Genomic DNA, 27,285 nt, shown 5'->3' on the forward strand with positions numbered 1-27,285 from the left:
GACCAGAGTTGAATCACCCCAAAATAAATATGACATTATAAATATACTTTGTAAATGCCTATGCTTCTGTTCACATTCATTCAAATATTAATGAGTAACTAAGTGCTTTTCAGAAAATACGTTTTCCTTTCTTTGATATGTAAAACAACAAAGGGCCCAAAATACAAAGCAGAACAACAAGTGAAAAGTACAAACAGACACACACACACTGACCTGAGCAGCGTCCAGCGTAAGGTCATGTATATATGAGAGGAGTTGCTGAGCTCCTGTATCATGGCCTCTCGACTGGCCGGGCTGATGCTCCACATCAGACTGGCATCACTCTTGATCTTAGCAACAACAATATCTTCTGCCACATAGTTCATTATGAACTGCATAGCAGACTAAAAAGGGGGAGTCCACATTAAAATACTGAATACTAATATTGAAAAATAAAAGGAACAAGAGATACTTGAGCTTCACAGTGTCCCAACACAGTCAATATAATGTTAGGCAACGCTAAAATTTGTTTGTTCAAACAAATACAAACATTATCATAAAAAATTTGAACAAACATATGAAGGCAAAACATGCCCGCACGAGTACAGTATACATCTACATGCACATACATCTGCACACATAGAGAATAAGAGGTGCTCCTCCTCATGGCTGTCGACAGTTGTTCTAATTATGATTAAGACAGTTATTGCATATACACATACATGAACAGCAGATACAATATATAGTTATATTAATTTCTGGTGGTGGATGGTTTTGTATTTGGTCTCAGTTTGGTGTTTGCAGTAAAATGAAGTGTGTCTTACTGGATGGGTTGCATAGACTTTGGTAAGTTGGTTGAATCCAGCTTCTGTATATGGAACCAAGTTCTGCTCCTGGGCGCTCATGGTGAACAGAGGCTGTGGAAGCACAATCAGACACATTCAAGAGAAAAACATACACGCTCACTAGATATGAAAAATGACTGAATGTCTGAACTGCACAGTTAGAGGGCAAGTAAAAATGTAATCTTGTAAACAATGATGGTACTGCAGGGAAGTGGTTGTTAAGCTAGCAGCAATGCTCTAAGCATGGCAATGTTGGTCTGTCTGTCCGTTGGTGTGCTGTTTCAGACCGTTGTATGTTTTCGATAATGCCCTAGGCATAGCAATGTTGTACAGACATTTATTGTCCCCAGAGGATGAATCCCCCTAACTTTGGAGATCCTCCGACTTCCTCTAGTGTTCTGACAAAAGCAAAATACCTGCAAAACTACATTCACATCAGCCTTTGCTGATGCAGCCGGGACCGTGACTGTAGGCTCTTAGGCTTCTTCAGAGAGAAGAAGGAGGGCAAAAGAAAAAGTGGTTGTTGTGTTTAATGAGATGTTTAATACTTGTGACTTTCACAATCTTCATTTTCTACTGTAGAAATTAGTTTGCTGTTTCATCTTGTACAAGAAACAATATTTCTATGAATATTATAAGCCAGCTAGCTTTAGTGTTTTAGAACACAAACACTAAAAGTGTTGAAAGTTAGCACACAGTTTGACCAGTTCCATCCTAACCTCATATCCTGCGATGCTGAGCTGAATGGAGACTTCCACCGGCTGATTGGTCACTCCGGCTGCTGACTGGACCAGTGACATGAAGAGGAGCGGGAACCAGATGATGCTGATGAGAGCGAAGATAATGAACCCTCCCATCCCGTACTTCACTACTTTCTTCTTCATCTGTCCTGGAGTGTGGGGGTATTTCTGGAAGAATTATAATTAAATTACTGTATAAAAAGAAAAAAAAGACAAATGTTCATCACACCTTTTCAGATCAATGCTTAACAATTGCTTATTTGGTCTGACCAGCAGTCATAAATCAAACTGTACTTAATCAATAAATCCTCTTATGTTAATAAATCCTCTACCAGTTAATAATGCCTAAAATTATTAACTAGTCATCAGAATAGTCATTAATAAATGATCTGTCGATAAGGGAGGGAGCACAAGGAAAGGCCTTTTAATATTATTTAAAAATAACTTTGAGTAGGTGGTATTGTAGTAATAGTGGTCTATCCATAATGATGATGGTAATGATCATATGCAGCATGCATTACGTGTACTGCATGCTCTCAATTACTTTCTCGGACTCCCTCCAGCACTTGAGGATAAATATGTTAGCATAGATGTCTTCAACACAAATCCAACTGGAGAGAGACAGAGTGGTGTTGGTCCAAACCCAATCCATCACCGCCCTCAACTCTGTCAGGAAGGGAACCATACGAAACCTGGAGGAGGAGAGGAGAATTACAAATAACGTTAAGAAATTAGAAAAATACGCCATGAAATTTTTTTTTCTCATTTCAAATGACCAAACAGAAAACAAACTACAAAAACTTTCAACGCATTTTTAATGATTGTAAGTTTACAGTAGAGAAAATTGTCTTAGTCAATGAAGTTGCAATCACACCATGCTGTTAATGGAGATATATTTAATAAAGCCAATGACTATTTTTGTACCCCTGGAAGAGGAAGAGGTTCAGGTAGTTGTAGTTCTTGGTGAGGAAGTTGCCCAGGATGCGGTTTGGGTAGCCACATTTGATCTGATAGGCAGACAGGCCGAAGTAGATACACTTTACAAAGTACCAGAGCTGAGCAATAGGGTTCCTGTTGAACCTCCTGTGGGACAAAAAAAAGACATGATGAGGGAAGGAGACATCCATGAAACTGTATATTTCTTTTTTTTCCCTCAATGAGTTTTGATAAAAAAATTCTATTTATACAAATAGAGGCTTGACGTTTTATGAGATCAGAAGGTATGGGTTGGTAACTGTTTTCAGTCTAGATCAACTGAATAATTAATTCAGTTAATGACCTCTCTGTGACCCCAGGGAGGATGAAGAACATCCAGAAGTGTATGCCGAACACCAGCACCACCTGGAAAACACACTTTCCCAGCAAGGACTTCTTCAGGTAGAGGGCTCGATCCACTATCATGGTACCGAACTGCATGAGCAGCATGACCAGGAAAGCCTCTGGAACCTGGTCCTCTGACAGAGACTCTGTGATGTCGGCTGCCGCAGAGTATTTCTAAGGAGTGGTAAATATCATTATCATTGTGTCATACTGTCCATGACATGAATTTTAGATGTGGATACTCTTGGTTTAATGAGAAACAGGGCAGGCTCTTACCCCAAAAGCCCAGTATCCATATATAGTGACGATGAAGTTGACTACATCGATGAGAAACATGAGGGCGTAAACGTCACACACTGGACTGTAGTCTGGATGGATGATGTCATAGAAAAACTGTCTTATGGGTAAGTAAATGTGAAGGGCCCTGTGGAAAAAAAAATACAGTGTCAGACCACATTTTTATCCAAGCTGTCAGATTCACAAACTCTATATTTTAGATTGTTGGGGAAAAGAATCAGAAAGTGACTAGACAAGACTATGCAACTCTTTTCTGCAAAAACTCTACAGAGGGACAATTATTTTTATATAATTCTCTCTTGATATAATTGTTTTGTGATAAAATTCTCAAGTTGGGGGTGCCCTAGGGATTTAAGACCATGAACGGAATTGCCCTCAGTTCAAGCCCATTCAGTTGTCCTTGTTGCGTCCTGTTTCCCATCTCTCTCTATAAATGGCCCAAAAATTCATGTTTATATTGTGTTTTACAATTCTAATGTCTAAATGAATGCAGTTAAATCTTACTGATTCCTGTCACAGCATACTTAATAATTAATCACTGTGTGTATATTAGATTTGTTAATTACACCCACCCCACCCATACATTAGAAAATATGTCTGAAGAGTGTGTCCAACCCTTCCAAACTGAGATATTTTCTCTATTTGTCCAAGTCAAATTTTGATGGTAAGGAGGACAAACATTTCTGAGATCACAGGAAGGAACTAATCAAGACCTAAGCTAAAAATAAAAGCTGCCCTCCAAACATTAGCAAACAGTTTGGAAATATCCTAGACCAGCTACAGTACATAATGGTGCATACAATTCACAGATGTCTTCCAAAAATTATATAATTTCTGGAAGTTGGAAAAAAATCACCTGGTGCAATTTTTACAATTTTAACCATCCAATACTTCTCTAACAAATCTTACTTTTTACGTTTACTTTTACTGTTTACTGCTTCACGTTAGACAACAGGAAAAGAAACCAAAATATTTCAACCTGATCTACTGGGCAAAAAGCTCTTTAGACACAAGGCAGAGTAGTCTGATGCTCATTTAAGACCAAAACAAATCAACGCACACTTCTATGATGGCAGTTTTGGTGTGTAGCATCCTCTCTTTGATCAGTTGTCTGATCCTCTGCTTCCTGGTCAGTGGAGCCTTGTGGCGCTGCCGTCTCTTCTTCTTGCTGTGCTGCTTCCTGGGCTTCATCTCTCCAGTAAAAAAAATAACATGAAATGGAGAAATGTTAGTCATATATGTTGATTAATGTCCTACAGCAGAAACAAAAAAAAAAAGATAAAAAAAAAACAGAAGAGAAAAAGGAAGTAGAATTTCTCCCAGTCGGTTGGATCACATTTAGATCAAACTATGTCAAGCTCTTTCTCAATAGTATTCACCAGAAGATTCTGCTGAGTCGTCTCTCTTTCGTCTACAGAATATGGATGTAGTGGAGGCCTGGAGAGGGAGGAACTTCAGCCGTCGTTGTGTTTTCTCTTTGCTGCCCGTCTTATCTCCTCCTGTCATCTTCGTCTTGTCCACCTTCTTCTTCAGCTTCTTGAAAAAATCAGGCATCTCAACCTCCTTGTTGTCCCACAGCCCGTGGCACTGTACAGTCATGGACACAAACAACATGCAACATTTGCTGCATGAAAAGACTGGCAGATGGGTATATTTGAATGAACAGATACATTTCATGGTCATTTTGTCATGGTTACCTTGAGAATAGACCGATGGAAGAACAGAGCGAGCAGCTGAATGAGGTCAAACAGGACATAGCCATCTTTCTTCTCCACCCCAATAATGTTTGGCAGGGCAAAGGGACGTTCTGCGTTGATGCCTCGGTAGGCAGAGGTCGTCCAAGGGAAGAAACCAAACTGGAAAAAGTACTTCACCACAACTGTCAGCTGAGGAAAAGAGAGAAGAGAGATCTGGAATATGAATCAGCTGAAACAATGGATGAATAAATAAGGCATAGTGATTTATCCTTAATTTACAGACTAGATTTTCTGTATTTTAGAGTTAGAATTTTTTTTTTCAAAAACTGATTTATGTTCTTTTTTCTGTAACTTTATTAAAGCATGTGCCTTTCTGTATGAAACACCAGTTTTAATCATTACAGACAAAATTACGGAATGAGTGAAAACATACAGTTGGTAGCTGAACTGAGGGAATGAGTTAATGAATGTGGCCATGTTTTCTGGTATACTGTATCTCAGTAGAGCACAGAATTAAAAGAGTTTGCTACCGATTTAGCATTTCACTCCTATAACGTTGGGCTCAAGATAGACAGTTTAAAAATATCACAATGGATGCAGCAGAACCAGTGATATTGTCTTTTTGTATTCCACCCTTTCTTCTTCTTTGTTAAAACCTGGTGCCTACATTACCCACAATGCAACTCAACAGCCAACACTTTTTGAATATTCAGGGGTGTTATGCCAGTAATGCAACATAGCCTCAAGGCGTTTGCCTCAAGCAGAGATGAGGAGTGAGCTACAGATGTCTGATAAGCTCATTTCTTATTGGATTCCCTTTCACTGTTAAACTTTAAGTCTTCAACTCCAACCGACGCTGACTCAAGTGACATCACTTGAGGTAATTTATCAGATATCGAGAAGCTCCTCCAACAGTCACAAAAAGCATTAAAGCTCTCCTTCAACACCAATGACCACATTAGCCATACTGACTTTCTATGGAGGACTAATTCTACTGAGTCATTTGCTGTTATGAGCAGATCTTTTTACACATTTCCATAAATCCTTCTAGCAATTTCACTTTCTCATGTTCAAAAGTAAACTGATTGAATGATCATCTAAACCCAAGTCTTTTTTAGTATTGAGCCACTGTATCTTTCTGACAAGTTGCCCACATTTGAATGGTGCAGCAAAATGAAAAATGGGAACACAGAAACAATATCAGCTGTCAAATAAATGTATGCTAAAATTGCTAAAAGCAATTCTTATGTTACAAGCACAGAATTAGTTGGAGTGTGAGAAACACTGTGTAAAATAAATGACCACTTGATTTTGTCTGCCATTTTTGATCTGAGCATTTTGAGCATTCCTCCAACAACTGCAGCCCTGATGTGTACTTGCTCTAAGCTGAATTTTAATACTGCAATGAAACCCGTCGTGTTTGAAGATTATGTTAAACACACCAGACGATGCTGTAATAACTTACCTCTGTGTAGATTATAGCGGTCATCCAGAAGCGTTTGGACGGCCGGGGCACAGACAGCATGGCCCAGAGGAAGATGAGAATCGGCAGGATGAGGGAGAGGAATGAGGCCGAAACAATGTGGTTGAGGATGATGACAAAGTAGCACAGCATCTCTGACTTGGACACCATGGTGTTATAGAGGGCAAACAGCAGCTTCAGTGGCCTTGGTAACGTCATGAAAAACTTATCGGAATCTGAGATCTCGTCATTTTCAAACATACTACAGAAAGGGTGGAGGGAAGGGAAGAAAAGAGACAGAGATTGGAAAGTCACAATGTCACGCATTGTCACTCTCTTGCAAATTATAAAAATGCTTTAATCTTGTTTTCAAATAATATCTTTGTCTTTATCTTGTGTGTACTGACTTGTTAAGCAGCAGCTCGCTGGCAGTGAGGTTCCTCGTTTCCTGACTCAGAGGTCTGGGAGATTCTTTCAGGTCAAGGCTTGTTTCTCCATCATTCTCCCTGAAGCCCAACAAGGTGCATTCAGGGTAATCAGCGCATTCATCTTCTTCTCTCTCCACCTCTCGATCCTCCTCCCGTTGTTGCCGTTCCTCCTCTTCCTCTGTCACGGCTTGCACTTGCTCACATTTCGTCTCACCCTCCGTGTCCTCCTCCTCATCATCCTCCTCTTGTTCGTGGCCCTCCATTTGAGGGGCGGCATCTTCACAGCTTTTGAGACAAGGACAGAGACAGGGACATTTCAACTTCATGAAATAGGGGATATCTATAAATATAATATAGTATAATTTACATATGCAAGACTGAGTGAGAGGTGCACAATCAAGGAAGTTAAGCACATGTGCCGCCCAGAGGCCCAGGCCATAATGGACTGTCTTGATCACCCCCTGCGGAGGGAGTTTGAGCTCATACCTGATTATGTTTTTTATGATGAATGTGTTCGTATTATACTGCAACCAAATACCCCTCGGTGTGAGAATAAAGTTTGACATGACTTGACTTGACCAACTGCAAATAGTGAACAGGTTTTGTCAGTGTGGCAGTAGTCCAGTTCTGTATTCTCTCCACAACCCTATAGCCAATCTTTTTTACTGTATGTAATCAAAGATTTCTCCCTCACCTTGGTGAAAGTTCATCAGTCTCCACAGAGGTTAGGTCGAGGTTAGCTGTTTTCAGGAGCCTCCGTCTGAGCGGGTGAGCAGCAGGCTGCATGGTGGGAGGCTCGTCCAGCTCTTCCTGGGTCGGCTGCCGGGAGCCGAGCATCGTCTCATCCGTCATACAGCTGAAGATGAGGAGGAGGAGAGAGAGAGAGAGAGAGCAGTTGAGTATGCAGGGTCTGAAAGTACAGTAATAATGATTTTCATGTCTGTAATATGTTGGCAATTCTAACTTTGCACATATATTATAACCCATAAGAATAAATATAGTGGAATCAGGAAAGAGAATGAAAACATGAGTGAGGTAATATGTGACTGACTCAGAGTCCAGCAGCCTACCTGGAAACACTGCTCCCCCAGGACAATTTGGAGGCTTGGTTCTGCAGCTTGGCATAGGCCAGGTGTGAGGAGGGGACAGCGGGTGGGGAGGAGGGAGGAGTCAGGGAGTCATCTAGGTTGTCTTGAGATGAGAGTGTGTTCTGACGGGACATCCAGTTTTGATAAAACTTCTTCACGCTCTCCTGGTTGACCTCTCTGCCCTGCACAGTGAGAGAGCGAAAAAAAAGAGCATAAAACAGTGTGGTCAGACTGACCCAAAACATAGTGTATGTTGGAAGTACTGTATATATTGTACAACATGTCTGTGGATTTACTCTATAATTTACTACTTGTATTATAAGTAGTGGGACTCTACTTGAAAGGTACTGAACCTGCTTAACACATGTATTGTAAGTAGATAATATAAATTTTAGCCTTAAGAAAGAAGAGCATTCAGGGCAACCATCAGTTTTGCATCCTTTCCTCTCACCTTCTTTTGCTGCTGGTTGAGTAACGCTCGCTCGAAGCGCAGCACCTTGGAAATATCCAGGTTGTCTTTACAGAACGAGTTCAGACCCTCCGTCAGGTCGTCAAGAAGGGCCTGAACGAACACCCAGATGAACTTCAAGGTGTTAATGATGCGCTGCAGAATGTTTTCTAAAGAAGAGGACAAGTGCACAGGTGAGGCAACTCAAGTATGAACGTGTCAGTGTATTAAAGGTTTTCACTGCTCTTGATTTACAGCTTCACTGCTGCTTGTTCAGATTACGACAAATAGAAAGTCACTCAGTAAAAAAAGATTTCCCTCTCTCAGAGGTTCCCTTGTGAAAAATGTGGTAGAACCCAGTGGTTTGTTGTAAAGTGTCATGCAGCGACTCATGTTTGTTTACCTTTTTCCTCCTCTCCCCCCTCCTCCGCAATGCTTTCATTCAGTTCATCCTCACCAGAGTCTGCTCTATCAATGCCTGGAATAAAGATTTTATTGTTAAAACAAGACACTTTTATCTTATCGTCTACTGGGCAGATTGTCATTACATTCATGCTCCAGGGAGGGTAATCTTTTAGACTTTATTGACCCTGTGGCATTGCCTCTAGTGCCACCTTCAGAACAAACAAAAAAGACATAGGTAAATAAAGTGTAAATAAATTCTATTTTAGCTTTTGGACTGCTGAGGCTAGTTAGTTAGTTAGTGAGTGACTAGTTAGTGAGCAGGTATAGAGGTTTTTAGTGTCATGTAGTGCTCAATGACACTTGATGACAATGACACACAAACCTTCCAGTCTCAGAATTGTCTCTAAATGTTTAAATCATCACCAAATCATTTCATATAATTTATAACTGCATGATACAAGCTGTGGTTCATAGTAGCCACTCATAGTTCATAGTAGACATTTGAATTGACTGAGATAATTATATTAGGACTAAAGAGGAGCATCAGACACTGTTACATAAACACCACTTGTCGCACTCTCACCCTGTTGTCTCTGCAGCTCTCTCTTTTCTCTCTTCTTCTCCGCTTTCTTTATTTTTTTCTTCTCCTTCTTCAGGTCCTTCAGAGCCATCTTAGAGCTGGTGACCCAGGCGCCGTAGGCCAACTGTGATACAGATAACACATTTCAAACTGAATCTGTCATAGTGCAACTCTAATCCTTGATCTTGTAGAAAACATTAAGCACATCCCTTTCATTTGTCATTAGTTTCTTTTGTTTCTGGTGTTTTTCTGGCTCTCACCTGGAAAGCAGATTTCTTCTTTGGTGGTTCCTCCTCTTCTTTTTTCTCTGTAACATCATCTTCTTCCTCCTCGCTGTCACTCTCGAACAGGTGGTAGCCACAGTTGTTTTCCACTGCGTAAAACAGAGATGTGTCAAAACTACATCACAATGCATACTGTGGAGCTTTTGAGCAAGGCATCTGATCCAAAGCTGCCTGCATTACAGACATCTCTCTGACAGGATGACTAAATTGAGGAAAAGAATAAAAACATGAAATTGCAGAGTATTCTTCATTCTTTTCCCATTTCTTTGTTAAACCATTTGTGCATCACTCTGACAGCACTGAGCAGTGTTTAGCTTGTGTGACGTTCAGGCTCACCGCCAGGCTGAGACACCCAAGGCTTCCACCACTTTCCTGCATCTCTCTTTGCCTTCTCATCATCACCTGAAAAACACAGACCAGACTGTTGATCTTTTCAGATTTTCTTCCTTTTCAAGATAGAAATGTAAGAGTTTCATAAAGTAAACATGTACAATACAAAATCTTTGTTGCTGTTTGTGGTGTACATTGATTGAAATGACATGTGGGGAGGATAATGTTGAATGTTGTTGAATTTCCCTAATCTAATACTAATAATAAGCATCGATCTCTGTGGAAAACCCAAAATTATCTTTCATCATAAAAACAAACATTAAAATTATGTGTCTGAATTTAGCTCAACGGGATAAGAATTGGAGTTTTAAGAAGAGATTTCTTTACTAAATATGGGATGGTATATCTCTCCTGCCACAAAACAGAAACTTGATAGAAATTTGATAAACATTTTTACTATTTATTTATTGATTGATTATGCCATGCCATGTCTGATCATGCTGTACAGGTTTTAGAAAATAGATTCACTTGTTACCCAGTGTCACCTGCTCTTGATCAGCAGGAACAGCCGGTTTGTCTGCTGCTGCAGGCCGGCTCTTCTGTTTAGATTTGATCTTCTCCATCCTACAGGAAGAGAGCAAGTTAACGGCTTATCGTTTACTTTTTTCGAGAGGATAAATGGGAGATTGAGAGGGGTCAGCTGGATCAAAACAGCTGAGTTGAAATGCTGTAAATGCTGCCTCTACACTGTTTAATGTTTCTTACTGTTTCTTCAGTGTCTCTACAGACTTCTTCTCCATCTCCAGTCTGGCTGCAATCAGCTTCTTTACTTTTGCCTCAAACAGCTCAGCGCCCCTTAGAGGTAGAGAGGGGGACAGGAAAAGAGTATCACTTTAATTGTTGTTGGTGCTCATTTTATCACTGCTGTGTGTGTTTGTACTATTCTTCCTGTCTGGTGCTCCGTAAAACGCGGTTTGTTTAGGATCTCAAAACAAAACTGAACTTAGTAATGTAACCCATCTTCCTAAACTAGACACTAGATTCACAAACACTGCCAAATAATACCCGGGTGTCAGCTACAGCCACTGAGCACAAATGTTAAAATAAAAATTTAAACCAAAAAAACCCACAAAAGGAGTAATGCTTTACTTTACAGGTCCATTATTTCCGAATAGTTTCCTCATTTTCAAGATGTTTCCTGGAAAGGTACTTTTGTTTCCAGCTTAATTGCTGAAACACGTATTACCTCTGACAGAAATACACTAGAAAAGGAAAATGGGGTTTTTGGATTAAAGAGCTGCGGACCATGATCCACCCGGCCCGATCAATTGGACCAGGCGCCACGGCGGGTGTGGTGATTGCTCAAAGAAGAGGAAAGGGAGCCGGGATAGGAGCCATTTTGGCCCAGCTTGGACTTACTTCTGCTCCTAAAGGTCCGGTCTGGACAAAATGGTACTCTTGTTGGCCAAGCAACGGAAATCAGAGACTGTTGTGCCCAAATCTTTACAGGGACCTGCTTATCTACATTATGGAACAAGCACTCGGCGAGTGGTCCGTGCTCCGAGCTGTCAGCCCAAGACTCCGGCAAGATGAGAGGAGGCACTCTGTGTTTTACATCGATGATGCTCAGTGCTCAAACACAGTCAAGATGGACTCAGTTTCCTAAATGTCAGTAGTTTATGTGGAGATGAAACAATTTTATCATCTTGTTACTGCTGTTTACATTCACCGCACATGCACATTCAAAAAGTGCACAGCAAAATGTTCTGGCTGTAAACGTGTCTGTATAGCCTTTGTATATATATATATATATATAACTGTATATAGCCTATGGTTTTATTTATGTTTTCATATTTTATACACATTTAATTATCTGTTCAGAAGAGTTTCACATGACAAAATCTGTAACATTAAACATTTATGAACCCTTATGAACCGAATACAGACAAACTAGGTTGGGTTTAATTTATCCAGTAAGTTTCAGGTAGTTGTTAACTATGTGTGGAGAACACACCTGGAGGCCAGTATCTTAGAAGACTTGAGGTCAGACACCACGTAGAGGAAGTAGTAGCTGAGGAAGACCCTCCTCTGTGCCAGGAGGACAGTGAAACAGATCGCATCCCAGACGATGCCGGCCTCACCCTCCGGCAGCTCACACTCATCGTTAGGATCAGCTGAAACACACAGGATAGATATGTTGTACTCTCTTTGAACAATTCAATGGTGACTTTTTTTATGTCAAAGTTACCATTTACTATTTCCCATTAGACTGACTTTAGTCTAACATGAATTGACTAAGCTTATTTTCAATAAATACCAACTAAATGTGAACTGACATTTTAACCTCAATAGGAGTTTTGTTCAAATTAAAAAGGAATATTTACTGAATATTGCAAGCTTGTGTAACATGTTTAGTACAACAAATGTTTTTTTATGTATGATAAATCTTATAAGTTCAATAATTCTTTTTATTTTCCTCTCTAACACACACGCACACACACACATTGTATACAAAGATTTATTATCATCTGTTACAGATACTTACGGATGTCGTAACCTTTGATGGTGCAGAACATGCTGAAGGCTTGAATTAACCAGCAGCTGTTCTTCAACAGACTGTCCAGGTAGGCACAAGAACCAAGCTGATCACAAAAAATACAAGAATGTCAGAGAGAGGCTTAATTGATGTTAAAGAGCCTGCTAAAAAAGCAAAGTAATGAACTGGTAGCTGTCTCAAATGATTTTGTGCTAATACTGAATGTCTTTGCTGTGTGGTAACCCACAGACAGCAGGTTCTTCATGGCGATCACGAAGCAGGTGTATCCGATGAGCCAGTCCCACAGTCGCAGGATGTATCTGACAGGCTGCATCAACACGCTGCCGCCAAACAACATGAAGTAGAAACAGGCCACTAAGTAGCCCAGACAGAAGATGTTGATCCGTGTGGTGCCGGTGATGAAGATGAGGCAAAGCACCAACCAGAAGAAATAGCTGAACACAAACACCTTCACCATGTCGAGGTAGCACCTGAGGACCAGAAAGACATTCACTGCAGAGAAAGAGCAACATACAAAAAAACATACTGCCAGAACAGATGAATACGGTGAAGAGTAATTTCATGTATTACTGTAAAAATATGAGAGAACCGGAGATTTTACAGCTTCCAATCATCACGCCTAGGATTCTTTGCATCTTTCTCTGCATTTACAGAAAAAAAGCGATGTAGGTTTTTGATAAAGGGAAAAAAGGAAATGCTGTAAACTTGCAGCTCAGTTTTATTATCAGATCTTTTCAGCTACATGAGATACCAGTGTCATAAATATTTAAAATATGTCTGTTAAAATGTCTGTACTATATTTTAAAGTACTCTAGTAAAACACTGACAATTGCAGAATTTAACTGAAAGGATTAGTTTCACATTTTGGGACCAAACCACAAACTACTGTGGTTTGCCAAGCCATGCTAGCTGTTTCCTTCTGTTTCCAGTACTTATGCCAAGCTGGGCAAACCTACTGACACTGACACTGACAGCCTAATGTCAATGTCAAGAATTTAAAACTAAAGAATATTGAGAATTGTTGATTTTCTTTTTGTTTTCATTTATGTGTTGTTATAGGCTATAAATACATCTAATGCTTATTTTTGTTATCAATAAAACTATTTATTTTGCAATTAACGGATTTTTTGATAAGCCAATAAAATATAACAAAAACTGCAGCACAAAAACACAAAAACAATCAAAAACTGAAAGGTATTCAAATTGAAAAAACAAACATAAACAAACAACAAAAGTAATTTTTTTGCTTGATAAATGTCAATTTCCAGTCATTTAACTGCCTAATGGCTTCAGCATTAATTATGATTGTTGTTTATTCATTACAGTAAGAAAAATTGTAAAACACCATATGCCATTCATCAATGACACCTAAAGTGATGATCAGTGACATTTACTGATGAAATACAATCCACTGTCCCACTTAATACTAACTTCAAACGCCAATGAAATTGTTTCTCTCTTACAACAACACTTCTTTCTTTTCAATGCACTGTCCATGATTGATGCCAAATTTAGTTTTCAGTCAAATCTATTCGGTCAACAACGAGATGGCAAATCTGATGAAGGCAGCAGAAAGTGAAATAAAACCCATAAACAAAGGCACCAGTCTATCATGGAAATGGGAGATGTCCATGAGTGCTTATCCAGCAGTTTCAGTTTACCAGAACAGCTTTTATGAGTTTGACAACACATAAATTAATGAGTTAGCTCAACCCCTTAATGCTCCAAAATGACCACAAAACCAACATAAAGGATTCCCAATTTTGCACCTAGTTTAACCTTCAGAGCAGAAAGCTGTGAAGAGATTAACTAAGATGGATTATGATTATATTAAATATATATATATAAAACGTAGAAGATCCATCCATCCATCCATCGTCTACAGCTTATCCTGCGTACAGGGTCGCGGGGGGTTGGAGCCAATCCCAGCTTACATCGGGCGGCCCTGGACCCTGGACAGGTCACCAGTCCATCGCAGGGCAAACGTAGAAGATGAGAAAACAAAATAAAAAAGACCTTAAGAGCCAGGTTGATATGTCTGACCTGCAGTGAAGGAAGTTATTGACAGGTATGAACTGGTTGAAGGAACAAGGATCAAGGCTACGGCTGATCTCAACATTGTCTCCAGCCAACAGTCGCACCGCCACTCGGTTCTCCTCCTCAAACACCTGCCACTGCAGAGACGAGCAGAGCAACAGGAGGTGGTCATCTGCAGAGAGCAGGGGAGAGGGATTAAAATCTGACATGAGGAATTACACACGAGGAATAGGTTCAAAGTCAGAAGAGAAGAGAATAGACGAGAAGAAGTGAAGTAAAGCTAAACTCACAGAATATGAATGAAGGATTGGGTTTCATGGCGAAGTCAGGCAGGTAAAACCACTTAATAATATTAGAGGTCAAAGGTTGAACTGCAGTTCTCCAGGGATAATCTGATGAGAAAATGGGATAAATTAGAACAGCATGCAAGATATGCAGCACTACCTACCCTTAGCAAGCAAGCAATTTGAAAATTTTCCCTTGGACTTTGGGATATTTTAATGGGCATTCTCAATATTTTCTGACATTATACATTATTATACATTCCTATACATTAACATGTATAGGAACAAAATAGATGTCCAATAAAAATGCATTACTTTGTGCATTATACATACTTTTATCAAAACTTTATTAATACAAAAATATCACAGATTATAAAAAAGTCCATACCAACACAGAGAGCAGGAGGGATGCCAATGCAGAGCAGGTACTGCAGCACCATGATCCCTGCAGTAAAGCAGCAGTATTTAGGCCACACCTCCCCGATAGCCTTCCTGCGGCGCCGTAACAGGACAGCCATTAAGGCGCAGGAATGGAGCAAGGCATAGAAATCCATCCTCTGACCAATCACGTTGACTGCCACGATTAAACTGATCTGAGGAAGAAGCGTGAGCATGTTACGGGTGTCAGATATGTTGAGTATCTGACATTCATGTGTATCTGAGTTCAGATACACATGAACAGATGCACTTCAGCCCCTGTACCTCCAGTCCAAATTTGTAGAAGAAGAAGTTGATGAAGTACTTGATGCAGGGCAGGATGCCGTGATCCAGGTGTTGCCTCGTGATGCCCTGGAAGATGATGCTGAAGGGAGGGGCCTTCAGGTCGTAATGGAGGCGGAAGTAGAGCTGGTGCCGATGGACCGTCGCCTCAAACACCAGCAGCCCCAGCACCATCAGATGGTTCTACAACACAGAACACACTTTATAATCCAAGTTTAACCTCAATAAATGTATAGTTGAGTGTATTAGATCTAAACGTGGTTGAGTGTACTTGATATTAATGGAATGAAATACAATGTTTTGTGTGATTTAAAAGAAATGTCAATGATATCAGTTTTCTAGACTTGGGCAGGTGCATCACCGTACCCTGAGACAGGGGAGGATCCTGCCCTCACATTTACGAAGCGCTCCACACCAGTAGACGGGGTCTACAGGCTCGATGTAGAGAACAGACCTCCTTAGCAGCTCCATCATGTTCCCCCTCAGCTGGCCATCATCCAGGCCAGAGCTGTTGGACAGTAACAGCACCTGTGATACAACCGACAAAGAAGTAGGAAGGTGTGTTATGTGTGTCATTTTCAACAAATGCTTGTGTCTAAATGTGAAAGATGGTGCCTGGATCAGATGACACTTTTATTGTTTGTACATCCAATGGGAAATAAATGGTTATAGGTTAGTTAAAATCTCCTCACAGCTGTGCAGTTGGAGGAGTAATCGAGGGGTTTGATGACTTTGAGCTGGTAAAACATCTTGCACACCACCATGACACACGCCCACACAGCAGAGATGCTGGATGCCAAAGGTCGTAACCGTGGGAACGGGAGCGCAAACACCCACAGAACCAGGAAGAGCAAGTTCATCAGAGAAACCTTTGAAAGGGGAAATCACAAAATTTAGCTTTTCTTCCCTGAGGTATGTGGTAAAACACCACATTTGATCTGAGCAAAATAACTAGTGGTTATAATAATTCTTTCCACAGAATAAGACCTCAACACAGTTATTAAAGACCTTTTTATTGGTCAATTTTATCTTGGAGAAAATGTGTAGATGAAGAGAAAGATTTTTTTAACCATTTAACCAGCACGGATTACATCAATATCAGGGGATTGTTCTTGATATGTTTGACAACTTGTATCCACATTTTCACCCGCCTCCCCTCCAATGCACACACACACACACACACACACACACACACACACACACACACACACACACACACACGTGCACAGATCAAAAATCCCACCTCTTGCAGTGACACCCAGATGATGCCAGAGGACACAATTTTGACACTGTGGAGCTCCAGCAGTCTCCAGCTCTGCTCCTGGAGCCTCTGGAGTCCTAACAGAGCCTGAATGAGCAGCAGGCTCGCCCGGTCCACAATTATAGCCCACTTATCTTCACGACTGCCGTGGACAGACTCTGAGAGGAGGAGGTGAGGGTTAGGGAAAGGACATCAGACATCACTTGAACATCATCTCACTGCTACAGCTCTCATACAACCCTCACAGCAATTCATGGCGAAACAATGACAATGAAATATGATACATTGCGAGCTCTGTGAAACTGAATAGGAAAACACAAAAATGGAAGATTTTGTAAAGAAGCAGGAATCAATAACATAAATCATTGAACAGAGATCACATCTATCAATAAGTAACCCAACTAAAGGAGACTGAAGAGCCATTCTGGGTTAGGGTTAGGGCTTGAGTTGTATTTACCCTCTTCTGTTGCCTCCAGCTCCTCATCTCCTTTCTCTGAGGAGGTTTGTAGTCGGATGCTGCCCAGAGTCTCCTGACTTTTCCCATTTCCCATTTGCTCTTTCACAAGCCTGGGGGACAACAGGAAATACTTTAAAATGTTTTGAAATCCTTACTCAAAGAAACTTACAAAAGAGTAGGTGGGAGTTCCGTGTCGGGTTCAGGAGCAGTTTTACAGGACATGTATCCACACATGAGTTGCCACAGGGAATGATTGGAATGATGAATATTAAATATATTCCAAATATATTCCATATAAGCATAATACAGTATGTACGGTAGACACAAATGCTGCTCCGTTAGACTAAACAGCAAACATCAAGAGTCCAACAGCAGCCTTACCTTTTCTGTAACTTGTCAAGGTTTTCTTTAATGCTGGGGATTCAATTAGAGACAGTTGTGTGAACATTACAGTGAGTATTACTGATATTTCTGTTACTGTGAGGCAATACAGCTCTTTCTGGTTCAACCACTGATTACATCTTCAGGCAATAAATTAATGTTGTGAGATACAGTTAATTGTGATGGGTCAAACAAAACATTTATAGAGGAATAAACGCTGCTCTTACGTCTCAGATATCACATTGACTGAACTCCTGAGCTCTTCCTCTCTGGGTGGAGAGAAGGATGGATTAGACAAATGAGACAAACAGAGACATACAATATGTTTAGCAGTCAACCAGAACTTACATAAAACACATAGAGAAATAACAGTAAGTGCTTACAAGAAAAATGGCACTTCCAAATGTAAATATGCTTTCATTTACATAATCATCAATAGACAATTTGACACACTGGCTGCACTAGTCTTTTGTAGTGCTTTTGTACTTTTTCTTGACTTGCTAGTATAGTATATTTATATTTTGTCTGAGTAGGATATTCTTTCCCTGCCTGCACATATTCCGCCGCCTCACCTGGAAGCCTGTCTGACAGGTACGTTGTCGAGGTCAGTGAGAGTCAGGAAGTCAGAGTTGAAGTAGTGCAGCTGGAGGATACAAGCCAATAGGAATGCAGCAGGAAGCAGGATACGTGCAAACAGCTCCACTGTGTCGTACCGTTCCAAACCCAGGTCACGAAGACTGAAAAGTCAGACAGGTGTAATGATATGATAACTAATGAGCAGGTTCAAGTCTGCTGTATGGTTCTGGCAAAATTCACCATCAAACAACACAATGTCTGAATTTTTAAAACTAAAAACAGAATCATAAACAAATAGGCCAATATGAAACAGAAACCCACCCTTCCTCCGACATGCCCATGATCTGTCTGAACAGCCCAGACACACTTCTGAACTGGTACATGTAGATGGCTATCAACACCACCATGGAGTAACCGACCACCACCGCCCAGAACGTCTTCAGGAGCCGACGCCACACGTCGTAACGGATCTGAGGTGAGAGGAAACACACAGAGTGATGCAGGACTTTTCCTTTGCAGCTACAGATCTTAACGTCATTACTGGCCTTATGAAATTTCCCCAACTTATTCTACTGTCAGGGTTACTCAACAGGAACACGGCTCATGAGTTTAACCTCCAGTAATGAGACAAAAGACTAAAACACAGTTTGTTTGTTTGTTTGTTCTGTATCTAGCAAACAAGCAGGTAAGTTACATCTAAACATCGGTAATAACAGTGTTGCCTATATTCTTTTCATCACACACTCCAGTATGTAAAATACCAGGGCATTGCTGATGTTATCCGAACAGACAAATGGTGTTGTCTGGTCTTACGTCACCTCCTCAGCCATTAGACCTTCCTGTAAGTGCCTACTGTGTTTCTAAACGGTCAGCAGAAACATAAGATGGGGGAGAAAATACAGGAAAACAGCAGCAAAAATTGTAAAATGTGTTTATGTGTCACAATCAATACTTTTACCTGTCAAATAATCTTGATGAACGGTACATTGTCTGTTTGTGTGTGCATTTCCATAGTTTATGTAAGAGCTGGACCCACTCTGAATGTTTCTATGTTCAAACAACAACTTAATGATTCATTGAGGATATTTTAGGAGTCAACACATTACAGTGTAAGATGACCCTGAAACTATAGTGGCTTTGTGTGTTATGCAACCATGTCTCAACTATTAAAGCAGGTTTTCTCTCCACTTATGATCTCCACCCATGCAATCTCTATTAAATATCCATCCATCACCTACTCAGTACTACACTCATGTACTACAGGAAGTACATAGTCAGAGAATAAATGTATCCATAACAGTTGATTTTTTATACCAAGGACTAACATGCGGGGTGTCATATAAGTTACCGCTTCACTGTAGAAGCTAAATAACTAATGTCCTACTTCAAAAGACAAGCCTAAATGTTGGCTGTCTATTACAAGCCAGATCACTAAAAACACTAACCTGGTAGAGGACAACACAGAAGAGGAAGAGGACGATGTAGAGGATCTTGTAGACGACCACCTAAGCAGGGAAAACATGGTCATGATAAGTCCTGAGACTGAATGCAGATATTATTATTTTTTGTTCATGTACTTATTTTTGTGATTACCTTTTATTTCTTTATCGCTTACCTAATCTACCGTAGATGATAGAGTGTATTTTTATCATATTGTATGAAGTGGAATGGGGACTGGCATTTAAATCTTTTTAATTATCACTGTGGGAAACTTTGGTCACTACAGCTGTTCCACATGGAGCAGCAGAAGAAGATAAAATGGTGTAAATTATGGGGAAAGATTATCAAAACAAATTACACGTCTGCCATAAAGCCCTCTACATTATAATTCATGTATGCAGCTTATAATGCCATTTCTATTACACTGTAGTTTCCCAACTTTATATCAAGACCTCATTACTTCTGTGATGAAGTGGCAGCATTCGGAAAGTTTGATTAGAAACGTGTCATAAATGGGACTTAGTTTAGCTTTTAAGTCTGTCAAAAGATACCTTTCCAGAGAAGCTGATTACAAAGAACATGGAGCAGCAGAAGAGGATCCAGTATTTCACCAGCATCCCTTTCACTCCTGAGATCAGCATCGCTACCAGAGGTGATGACTGACTTTCCTCCGCTTATATGGAGGAAACCGAGAACAGAAGAACGAAGAGGAGAAGGGCCAGGAAAGTCAGATACAAAATTAAATACAAAAGGAGAATAGGATGAGAAGAAGAGAAGGGAATAGAGGGAGAGCTGAAAGACATTTTTAACTTCTCATCAAACTGAAGTCAGCCTGGCTGCATGTCAGGGTGGTTTTCATGAGTAATCAGGTCTTCCATTACTCCAAACTAAATGTTATTGTCTAACACAGTATATAGCTGTAATCTTTATAGAAGCAATTTGAAAATAAATTACGTGGCACGACTTTGACTTCATCTAGAGATTCCTCCTTTAAGCTCTGCTCCTCCTGTCTCTCCTTTAGCTGCTGACGAAACATCAACCAAAAGGTGAAGCTGTAGAAGACCTGCAGCACACACAGTGTGTCATCAGTACAAAACATGTAGTATACAAGCACAGTTTTACAGTTTTGAGTGGTTTAACCTGAATTAATTTATCTGAAACGACTGGCAGCCGTGTTAAGATCTGGTCAATTTCAGTAGCCTAAATGCTTTGAAGGGGAACTGTAGTGCTTTCTGTCGTACCTGCTTTAAAGACCATGAAAATCTATTTTCTGAATCAGCTCGTTACTATAAGCAATGAGATCCTACATGATCACATTATTATCTGATAAAGTTTGAGCAATCCTGGTCATTGAGAGATTTCTGTGTTTATGTTTTGTCCCTGTTCTTATCTGGGCCAACATGAGCAATGAGAAAGTAAATGGGCTTTACACTGAAGTTGCTCGGATGATAACACTAGCAAATCAAAGCTGAGCTACTCACATCAGCTGCATGTACAGTAGTTGATTTTGAATTGTCACATCCTTTTAACCCTCAAATTCTTTTGACAACCACACAGGCACGTTAAAGCATATTAGCCATGTTTAACTATTAACATTTAATAATAATTTAATAATAAGACTCTTTGTACAATTTCAACAAACTTTTGTTGCTTATTTAATGTGATAAGAGAGATGTGTTGTGAAAGTTTTAGGGACACTTTTACACTTTTAGTTCACACTCAACATCCTAGGTCAACAAAATGTCTTTTCATGTCACTTGCTGTCCTTTTACCCCGAAACCCCACCTCACCTTTGCTCCCAGGTGGACACAGGGCGCAGGGTGATAGCTATTGAGGTCGAAGTCCGCTATCACAGCCGGGGGGAGGCCAGGGTACAGCTCGGCCCGGCTCAGGCGCAGCCCGCTTAGGAAGCCCAGCCCCACCAGGACGGTGCCATAGATGGCCAGGAAGGGGGCGGACATCATGGCGTAGCGGCGTCGATCTCGCATCATCCAAATTATACAAGACCACACCAGCAGGGCAAAAGTCAGCCAGTTGTTGTAGGTGATACTCCACACCTAAAATACATATATTCGATATGTATGATACATTATTGCAGCCAGAAGCAATTTGTCTTATGTTTTTGCAGTATTATTGAATTTTCTGCCAGTGACTTTAAATTCGGGCTAACACCAGTTCTTACATTTCTTGCCAAATGTAACTTAAGTCTTGTTTAGAAAATGTCAGCTAGTTATCTAACAGTTAACTAAACTAAGTTAGCAAACAAGAAAAAAAACACACAATTAAGTTACATTATTTTAAGGACAATTAGCTCATAATCAGGTTCATTGCCAAGTTATAGTTAAGTTAGCTAAGTTAACTTTGCGAATGCTACCATAGTGTGCTTAATTAGCATACTGACTAACAATGGTAACATAACGTTAGATTGCTTAGCCAAGATAGCTGACGTTAACCTTTACTCCACCAAAACCGTGTTTTTATTTATTTTTCATGATAATCACTTAATGATTTAAAAATTCACTTATCAATCAAAATGCCAAACATTGTCTGGTTCCAGCTCCCCAATGTTGCTTTTCTCTTTTATATTATACTACTGGTAGTAGTACTATACTATTGGGTTTTGGTCAGACAAAGCAAGTAACCTTCCTGTATAATCACATGATTGAAAAATAATAGATTAATCAATAAGGAGAAGGAATTTGCATAAATGCATAAACAAATCTAACTTACAGTTGACTGAATGCTACAATATTATTTTATTTTTAACAATTTTTCTATTTTTATCTGTAAACCTCTTTGGTCGGTCCTTATTTTATTTTATCTGATAATAATAATAATAATAATAATCTTTATTTGTAGAGCACTTTTCAAAAACAAGTTACAAAGTGCTTTAACAAGTGTAAAGACAATAATACCCAAGAGACAATAATGCAAAAACAATACAAGATAAAAGCATGAAAACATTGAAAAGACTAAAATACACGTTTAAGATAAATATAAAATTAGTAAAATACACTAAAATAAAAGGGATAAAATAAAGTCAAATAAGATCGGGAAAGGCTCTCCTATAAAAGTATGTTTTAAGAAGGGACTTAAAAGAGTTTACTGACTCAGCCGACCTGATTTCCTCGGGCAGGCTGTTCCAGAGCCTCGGGTCCCTGACAGCAAACGCTCTGTCCCCTTTAGTTTTCAGTCGAGACTCTGGAACAGACAACAGACCTCTGCCCGAGGATCTCAAGGTACGTGCTGGTGTGTATGGGACTAAAAGGTCAGAAATATAATAAGGCGAGAGGCCATGAAGAGCTTTAAAAGTGATCAATAAAATTTTAAAGTCAATTCTAAAACATACTGGGAGCCAGTGTAATGAAGCTAAAATAGGAGTAATGTGGTCATATTTCTTTGTTCTGGTTAAAAGCCTGGCAGCTGAGTTCTGGACAGTCTGGAGTCGATCAATAGATTTTTGAAAAGGCTGTTGCAATAATCCAGGCGTGATGAGATGAAGGCGTGTAAAATGGTCTCGGTGTCCTTAAAAGTTAACATAGATCGAATTTTTGCTATATTTCTAAGTTGATAAAAACATGATTGAACAAGCTTTGTGGTGTGCTGCTCGAAATTTAAATTACTATCAAACCAAACACCAAGGTTCTTTGCCACAGGCTTAATGTGATTTACTAGGGAACCAGCAGATGGCAGTATTTGATTTGCCATCTGTTGAGACCCGATGACCAGGATTTCTGTTTTGTCTGAGTTCAGCTGGAGGAAATTATTTGACATCCATTTTTTAACTTCACAAAGGCAGTTGTTAAGTGAACTCAGCATTCCAGGGTCTGTGGATCTGACGGTCAAGTACATTTGTGTGTCATCAGCTACATGATGAGTGCTTTGCTTGTTTCATTACTGAGCTGTCCTGCTCTACACCAGAACAATTTTTGTTTTCAAATATTTCTGCTTTCTTGTTGACCTCCATTATGGCAATAGTCATGGCTGCCTCAAAACCCTCATAAATCAATGTTAGTGTAGTTTACCATCATGATGATAAGGGCGCTGACATAGCTGTGTTTTTGCACCAGCCGTCCAAAGATGACCAGGCCACTCGGACCTGAGGGCAAAGGTGAAGCCTCAGTTGTAGTCCTCAGATCCTCGTCACATTCTTCCTCCATGTCTCCCTCGCCTGCTCTCTCTAGTGCAAGGGAGAAAAAAGTTAAGAGTTTAGTAAATAGACCCCTGGTACAAGGACTTAATGTATGTATTGCTGAAGTTTCAGGACAACATACAGAATCTAATTAATTAAATCAGTGAAGTTATTTTTGTTGCTGAAGTCATGTACTTAGAGGTTTGAGTGCAATGATTACCATGTGATGGTGAGTCTTTGCCGTCATACTGTGGTGGAGGGTAACAGCTTCGATGAACGTCTTGCCAGGAATTCCCCGACATTAAAATAACTGGCTGAGGAAAGAGAGTACATCATACAGTACATTAAGACCTGTATTCACATGTCTCATCTTATTATCAGTCAATCAAAAACATAATTTATCTTAAAAATACAATATTTATCAATAAAATGACTTACCTCATCAGGTAGATAGGTTTCTTCATCTGTGCTGCTTAAAAGCTGAAAACAGATGGCATGTTAGGTTGGCTATGTCCTTGACAAATTGTAGGATGGCAATTTTGAAATGCTAACTAGAAGTGAAATAGCAGTAAAAATATGATGCCTGTATTTTATTTTAGTATTTTTAACTGGTACTATTATCTATAACAATTAGCAATGAGCACAACAGCAGAATACTGATCAGTGACAAAATACATTAACAATTTCCCTGTGCTTGTAGGTTACCTCCTGCTTATCTCCTGAGATGTAGATGACCCTGGAGAAGCTTGGAGGAGCCTCTGGACTTTCTGCTGGACTCATCGGCTCCTCACCATCAACAGCATCCTGAGAAGCACAACTGCTATTAAAAGCCTGTCATGTAAGTTAATAATTGAGTAGTACTAAGTAAGTTAATACTGTGTGAAGTGTATGTGCCTGCATGTTTAGAGCGTGGAAGTGGTAGCAATAGAAGCACTAGCAGAAGTACCGGTGAAAGTCACAATGGCAGATTAGCAATAACATTTCCAGTTGCCCCAGGGGTAGTAGTAGCAGTAGTTAGCTTTGCCTCTGTGGAAATTAGCCTCTGTTTCCTCCCCACACACTCATGGGATAAAAAAAGGAAAACCTGTCACATTGAGGTGGCAACCCAGCAGAGGAAGTTGTAGCAGAGGTTGCAGTTTCATGGTACAGTAGCAGCGTGGTACAAGTTGGAGTTGTAGCTGTAGTAGTGCTACTAGTACCAGTAATGTTTGCACAAGTCACAGCAGCACAAGTGGTAATATAATATAAGAGGCAGATATCATAGTAGCAGCAGTAGAGTAGCAACAAGCCAATGTATGTGGAACCCCGTATAAAATATCATGTGAAGCACCAAGGTCACACAAATACAATGTCTAACTTCTGCCTCTGAACATAATTCCCCTGACACACACATGAATACACACACAAAACACACACCTCCTCCGTGATGTGGACCCATTTGTGCAGTAGAGCCACCAGTGTGTAGTAGAGCAGTAGTAGAACCAAAGGGTTGATGAAGTCAGGCCAGCTGACATGTGGGTGAAGACTAAGAGTGTGCTGGTCTGAACTATTGGTTCTGATCACTCCTGTCATCCCAAACAACCTGGGATAAGTAAAATGGGAAGGAGGGCAGGATGGAATGGAAAAATAAAAGGAAAGAGAATAAATATGAGCTTGTGTATAGTAAAACTTTGAGGAGATAAAATGAGATAAACCAACTGGGAAGAGGGTAAAACACAATTTCAATAAAGCCATTAGATCAGTGGTGGTTGTCAAACTTTCTGACATGCCTCCCGTTGGAAGCCAAAACAGTTTCATGCTCAAGTTCAGCTACACACCCTATTCAATCCTATACAATACTGTATGATATAATATAAATGCAAACGGGTAAAGGGAATGATGCAAAGTGAATTTAAATATTAATAATTCCACATTTGAGGTAATTGAAGATAAAGCCAGAACAAATGAAAACAAAAAAATGTAATCGTATTATTCATAGTGTGCAAGCCAAAGACTAGGCTAATGTTTTTGTGCAAGGTGCAGAGTTCTACATTGATCGACTTAATGACCTGATTTTGCAAGGACATTTGCATTGAAATGTCCTTGCATTCGGTAAAAACCGGAAGTTGATCATTTTTATTTGTGTCTGGGTGGCATGAGCCTGAAACCAACATCTAAGTGCTGATACCTGATATTTAATGAAAGTGCAAGATCAGCCAATATATTAGTGTAATCGGCTGCCTCTTTAGACTTCCTAGACATCTCAGACCTGCACAGTCTTACCACCAATCACGCCGCCGTTGCAGCTTTTTCTTTAACAGTCTTGTTTTGTTTGTATGGTACATGCTCTATCCTGGAAACTGATGATGCCGTGCATCTTTTTAAATGCTGTGTAGTCCTTCAGCATTGGTTGGTTCTCTGCAGTCAGTCCGTCAGTGGCCGCTTATTACTTTATTTAATTTTTATTTATTTTGTTTTCCCCTAAGACCCGCTACATTTCAACTCTAGTTTGACTTGACACTGCTTTTTAATCACTTCTGTACCTGGCATAGACATCGTCTGGTGGCACAAGCTGCTGCGACAGAGGCAGCTGGTAGAGGTACAGAGCCAGCAGGTGTCCTCCGCTGAAGATGGCCATCATCACACACAGGGAGCTAAAGATGAGCAGGTTGATGGAGCGGCTGAACACCCACCACCATACCAGGCCGAGAAACACCCCGAAATACACACCTGAGGTGAGGGAGGGCAGCATGATACCTGTACACATGCGTGCACACACACACAAGAGAAAAAAGCCACGGGAAAAAAAGATCCATTTAAAAATGATCAACATTTTAAAACTACAGTATACCTGTAGCTGGCCCACACCGGCTGCTGTATTGTACCTGCCAGCCCAAGCAGTAGAGTCACCACAACTTTCCCTGCTGTGTTCATGATTGCTGACAGCAGCAGCCTCAGTCCGGCTGCAAACACTATCAGCTTCTGGACAAACTGGGGCGGACCCGACTGAACCGGCACCGTAGTCTCATCTGAGCTGTCAAACGAAGAGCCCTCTGTGTCACTTTCTCCCTCCGACTCTGTTTCAGAGGTTTCCACTTCCTGCCAGACCCATGGAACAATTAGATTGAAATCATCGGGCATTCTTAACATAATGTGATGGTATAAGAGTTGATGAGTTTGTCCGTGGTTACCTCAGGGTCAGACGGCGGTATTCCGTTTTCATGGAGACTGATGTGGGGCGCGGGGCGCAGAAGCTTTCTACACAGCCTCAGTACGAATAGGGAAGAGAACAAGAGGCCTACATCTGGGGCCAGGAGACGCACAACATTCCCGGGGTGAACCGAGCTGAATCTGGAAACAGACACGTATCATCATAAGTTTGATCTCCGTTGTTCTCTATTCAAACCAGAAAGGTATTAAAATCAAGACATTCTTGGTAATACATATACAATATAATATAGCAGTGACAATTAAAAAAAACGAAATAAAAGATATGCGCGATGCACTTTCACAACTTTCAAGCCTCAATAAGTTGATTTGCATACTGCGCTGAAATTA

At 40.3% G+C, this 27,285-nt stretch overlaps 2 protein-coding genes across 2 annotated transcripts in view; one reads left to right on the forward strand and one right to left on the reverse strand.

Moving 5' to 3' along the window:
* The window catches only part of si:dkey-11f4.7 (piezo-type mechanosensitive ion channel component 2), a 35,455-nt gene that overhangs the window by 3,428 nt on the left and 4,742 nt on the right, over window positions 1–27,285 (reverse strand). Inside the window, exons 4-50 of the mRNA XM_038721939.1 lie at window positions 26,919–27,085; window positions 26,613–26,826; window positions 26,271–26,484; window positions 25,163–25,330; window positions 24,454–24,565; window positions 23,969–24,062; window positions 23,642–23,796; window positions 21,407–21,673; window positions 20,571–20,679; window positions 20,168–20,289; window positions 19,622–19,681; window positions 18,498–18,646; window positions 18,173–18,337; window positions 17,828–17,869; window positions 17,601–17,633; window positions 17,220–17,329; window positions 16,745–16,920; window positions 16,194–16,370; window positions 15,868–16,029; window positions 15,484–15,684; window positions 15,170–15,374; window positions 14,788–14,889; window positions 14,504–14,669; window positions 12,687–12,930; window positions 12,449–12,545; window positions 11,918–12,077; window positions 10,669–10,758; window positions 10,439–10,527; window positions 9,910–9,975; window positions 9,550–9,662; window positions 9,293–9,413; window positions 8,708–8,782; window positions 8,308–8,474; window positions 7,839–8,038; window positions 7,463–7,624; window positions 6,748–7,053; window positions 6,344–6,602; window positions 4,879–5,067; window positions 4,561–4,768; window positions 4,242–4,374; window positions 3,161–3,308; window positions 2,844–3,058; window positions 2,489–2,647; window positions 2,109–2,256; window positions 1,544–1,732; window positions 804–896; window positions 214–383 (exon numbers count right to left, since the gene is read on the reverse strand). Of these exons, the coding sequence (XP_038577867.1) occupies window positions 214–383; window positions 804–896; window positions 1,544–1,732; window positions 2,109–2,256; window positions 2,489–2,647; window positions 2,844–3,058; window positions 3,161–3,308; window positions 4,242–4,374; window positions 4,561–4,768; window positions 4,879–5,067; window positions 6,344–6,602; window positions 6,748–7,053; window positions 7,463–7,624; window positions 7,839–8,038; window positions 8,308–8,474; window positions 8,708–8,782; window positions 9,293–9,413; window positions 9,550–9,662; window positions 9,910–9,975; window positions 10,439–10,527; window positions 10,669–10,758; window positions 11,918–12,077; window positions 12,449–12,545; window positions 12,687–12,930; window positions 14,504–14,669; window positions 14,788–14,889; window positions 15,170–15,374; window positions 15,484–15,684; window positions 15,868–16,029; window positions 16,194–16,370; window positions 16,745–16,920; window positions 17,220–17,329; window positions 17,601–17,633; window positions 17,828–17,869; window positions 18,173–18,337; window positions 18,498–18,646; window positions 19,622–19,681; window positions 20,168–20,289; window positions 20,571–20,679; window positions 21,407–21,673; window positions 23,642–23,796; window positions 23,969–24,062; window positions 24,454–24,565; window positions 25,163–25,330; window positions 26,271–26,484; window positions 26,613–26,826; window positions 26,919–27,085 (7,171 nt within the window). The remainder of the gene's footprint in view (window positions 1–213; window positions 384–803; window positions 897–1,543; window positions 1,733–2,108; window positions 2,257–2,488; window positions 2,648–2,843; window positions 3,059–3,160; window positions 3,309–4,241; window positions 4,375–4,560; window positions 4,769–4,878; window positions 5,068–6,343; window positions 6,603–6,747; window positions 7,054–7,462; window positions 7,625–7,838; window positions 8,039–8,307; window positions 8,475–8,707; window positions 8,783–9,292; window positions 9,414–9,549; window positions 9,663–9,909; window positions 9,976–10,438; window positions 10,528–10,668; window positions 10,759–11,917; window positions 12,078–12,448; window positions 12,546–12,686; window positions 12,931–14,503; window positions 14,670–14,787; window positions 14,890–15,169; window positions 15,375–15,483; window positions 15,685–15,867; window positions 16,030–16,193; window positions 16,371–16,744; window positions 16,921–17,219; window positions 17,330–17,600; window positions 17,634–17,827; window positions 17,870–18,172; window positions 18,338–18,497; window positions 18,647–19,621; window positions 19,682–20,167; window positions 20,290–20,570; window positions 20,680–21,406; window positions 21,674–23,641; window positions 23,797–23,968; window positions 24,063–24,453; window positions 24,566–25,162; window positions 25,331–26,270; window positions 26,485–26,612; window positions 26,827–26,918; window positions 27,086–27,285) is intronic.
* Window positions 26,399–27,285, forward strand: part of gnas (GNAS complex locus) — a 43,787-nt gene continuing 42,900 nt past the window's right edge. The window contains exon 1 of the mRNA XM_038722957.1: window positions 26,399–26,462. The gene's annotated coding sequence lies outside the window, so the exon portion shown is untranslated. The remainder of the gene's footprint in view (window positions 26,463–27,285) is intronic.

Source organism: Micropterus salmoides, unplaced genomic scaffold (assembly GCF_014851395.1).
Source record: "Micropterus salmoides isolate LMB-PRFRI ecotype aquatic unplaced genomic scaffold, ASM1485139v1 Ms_hic_scaffold_16, whole genome shotgun sequence".
NCBI lineage: Eukaryota > Metazoa > Chordata > Actinopteri > Centrarchiformes > Centrarchidae > Micropterus > Micropterus salmoides.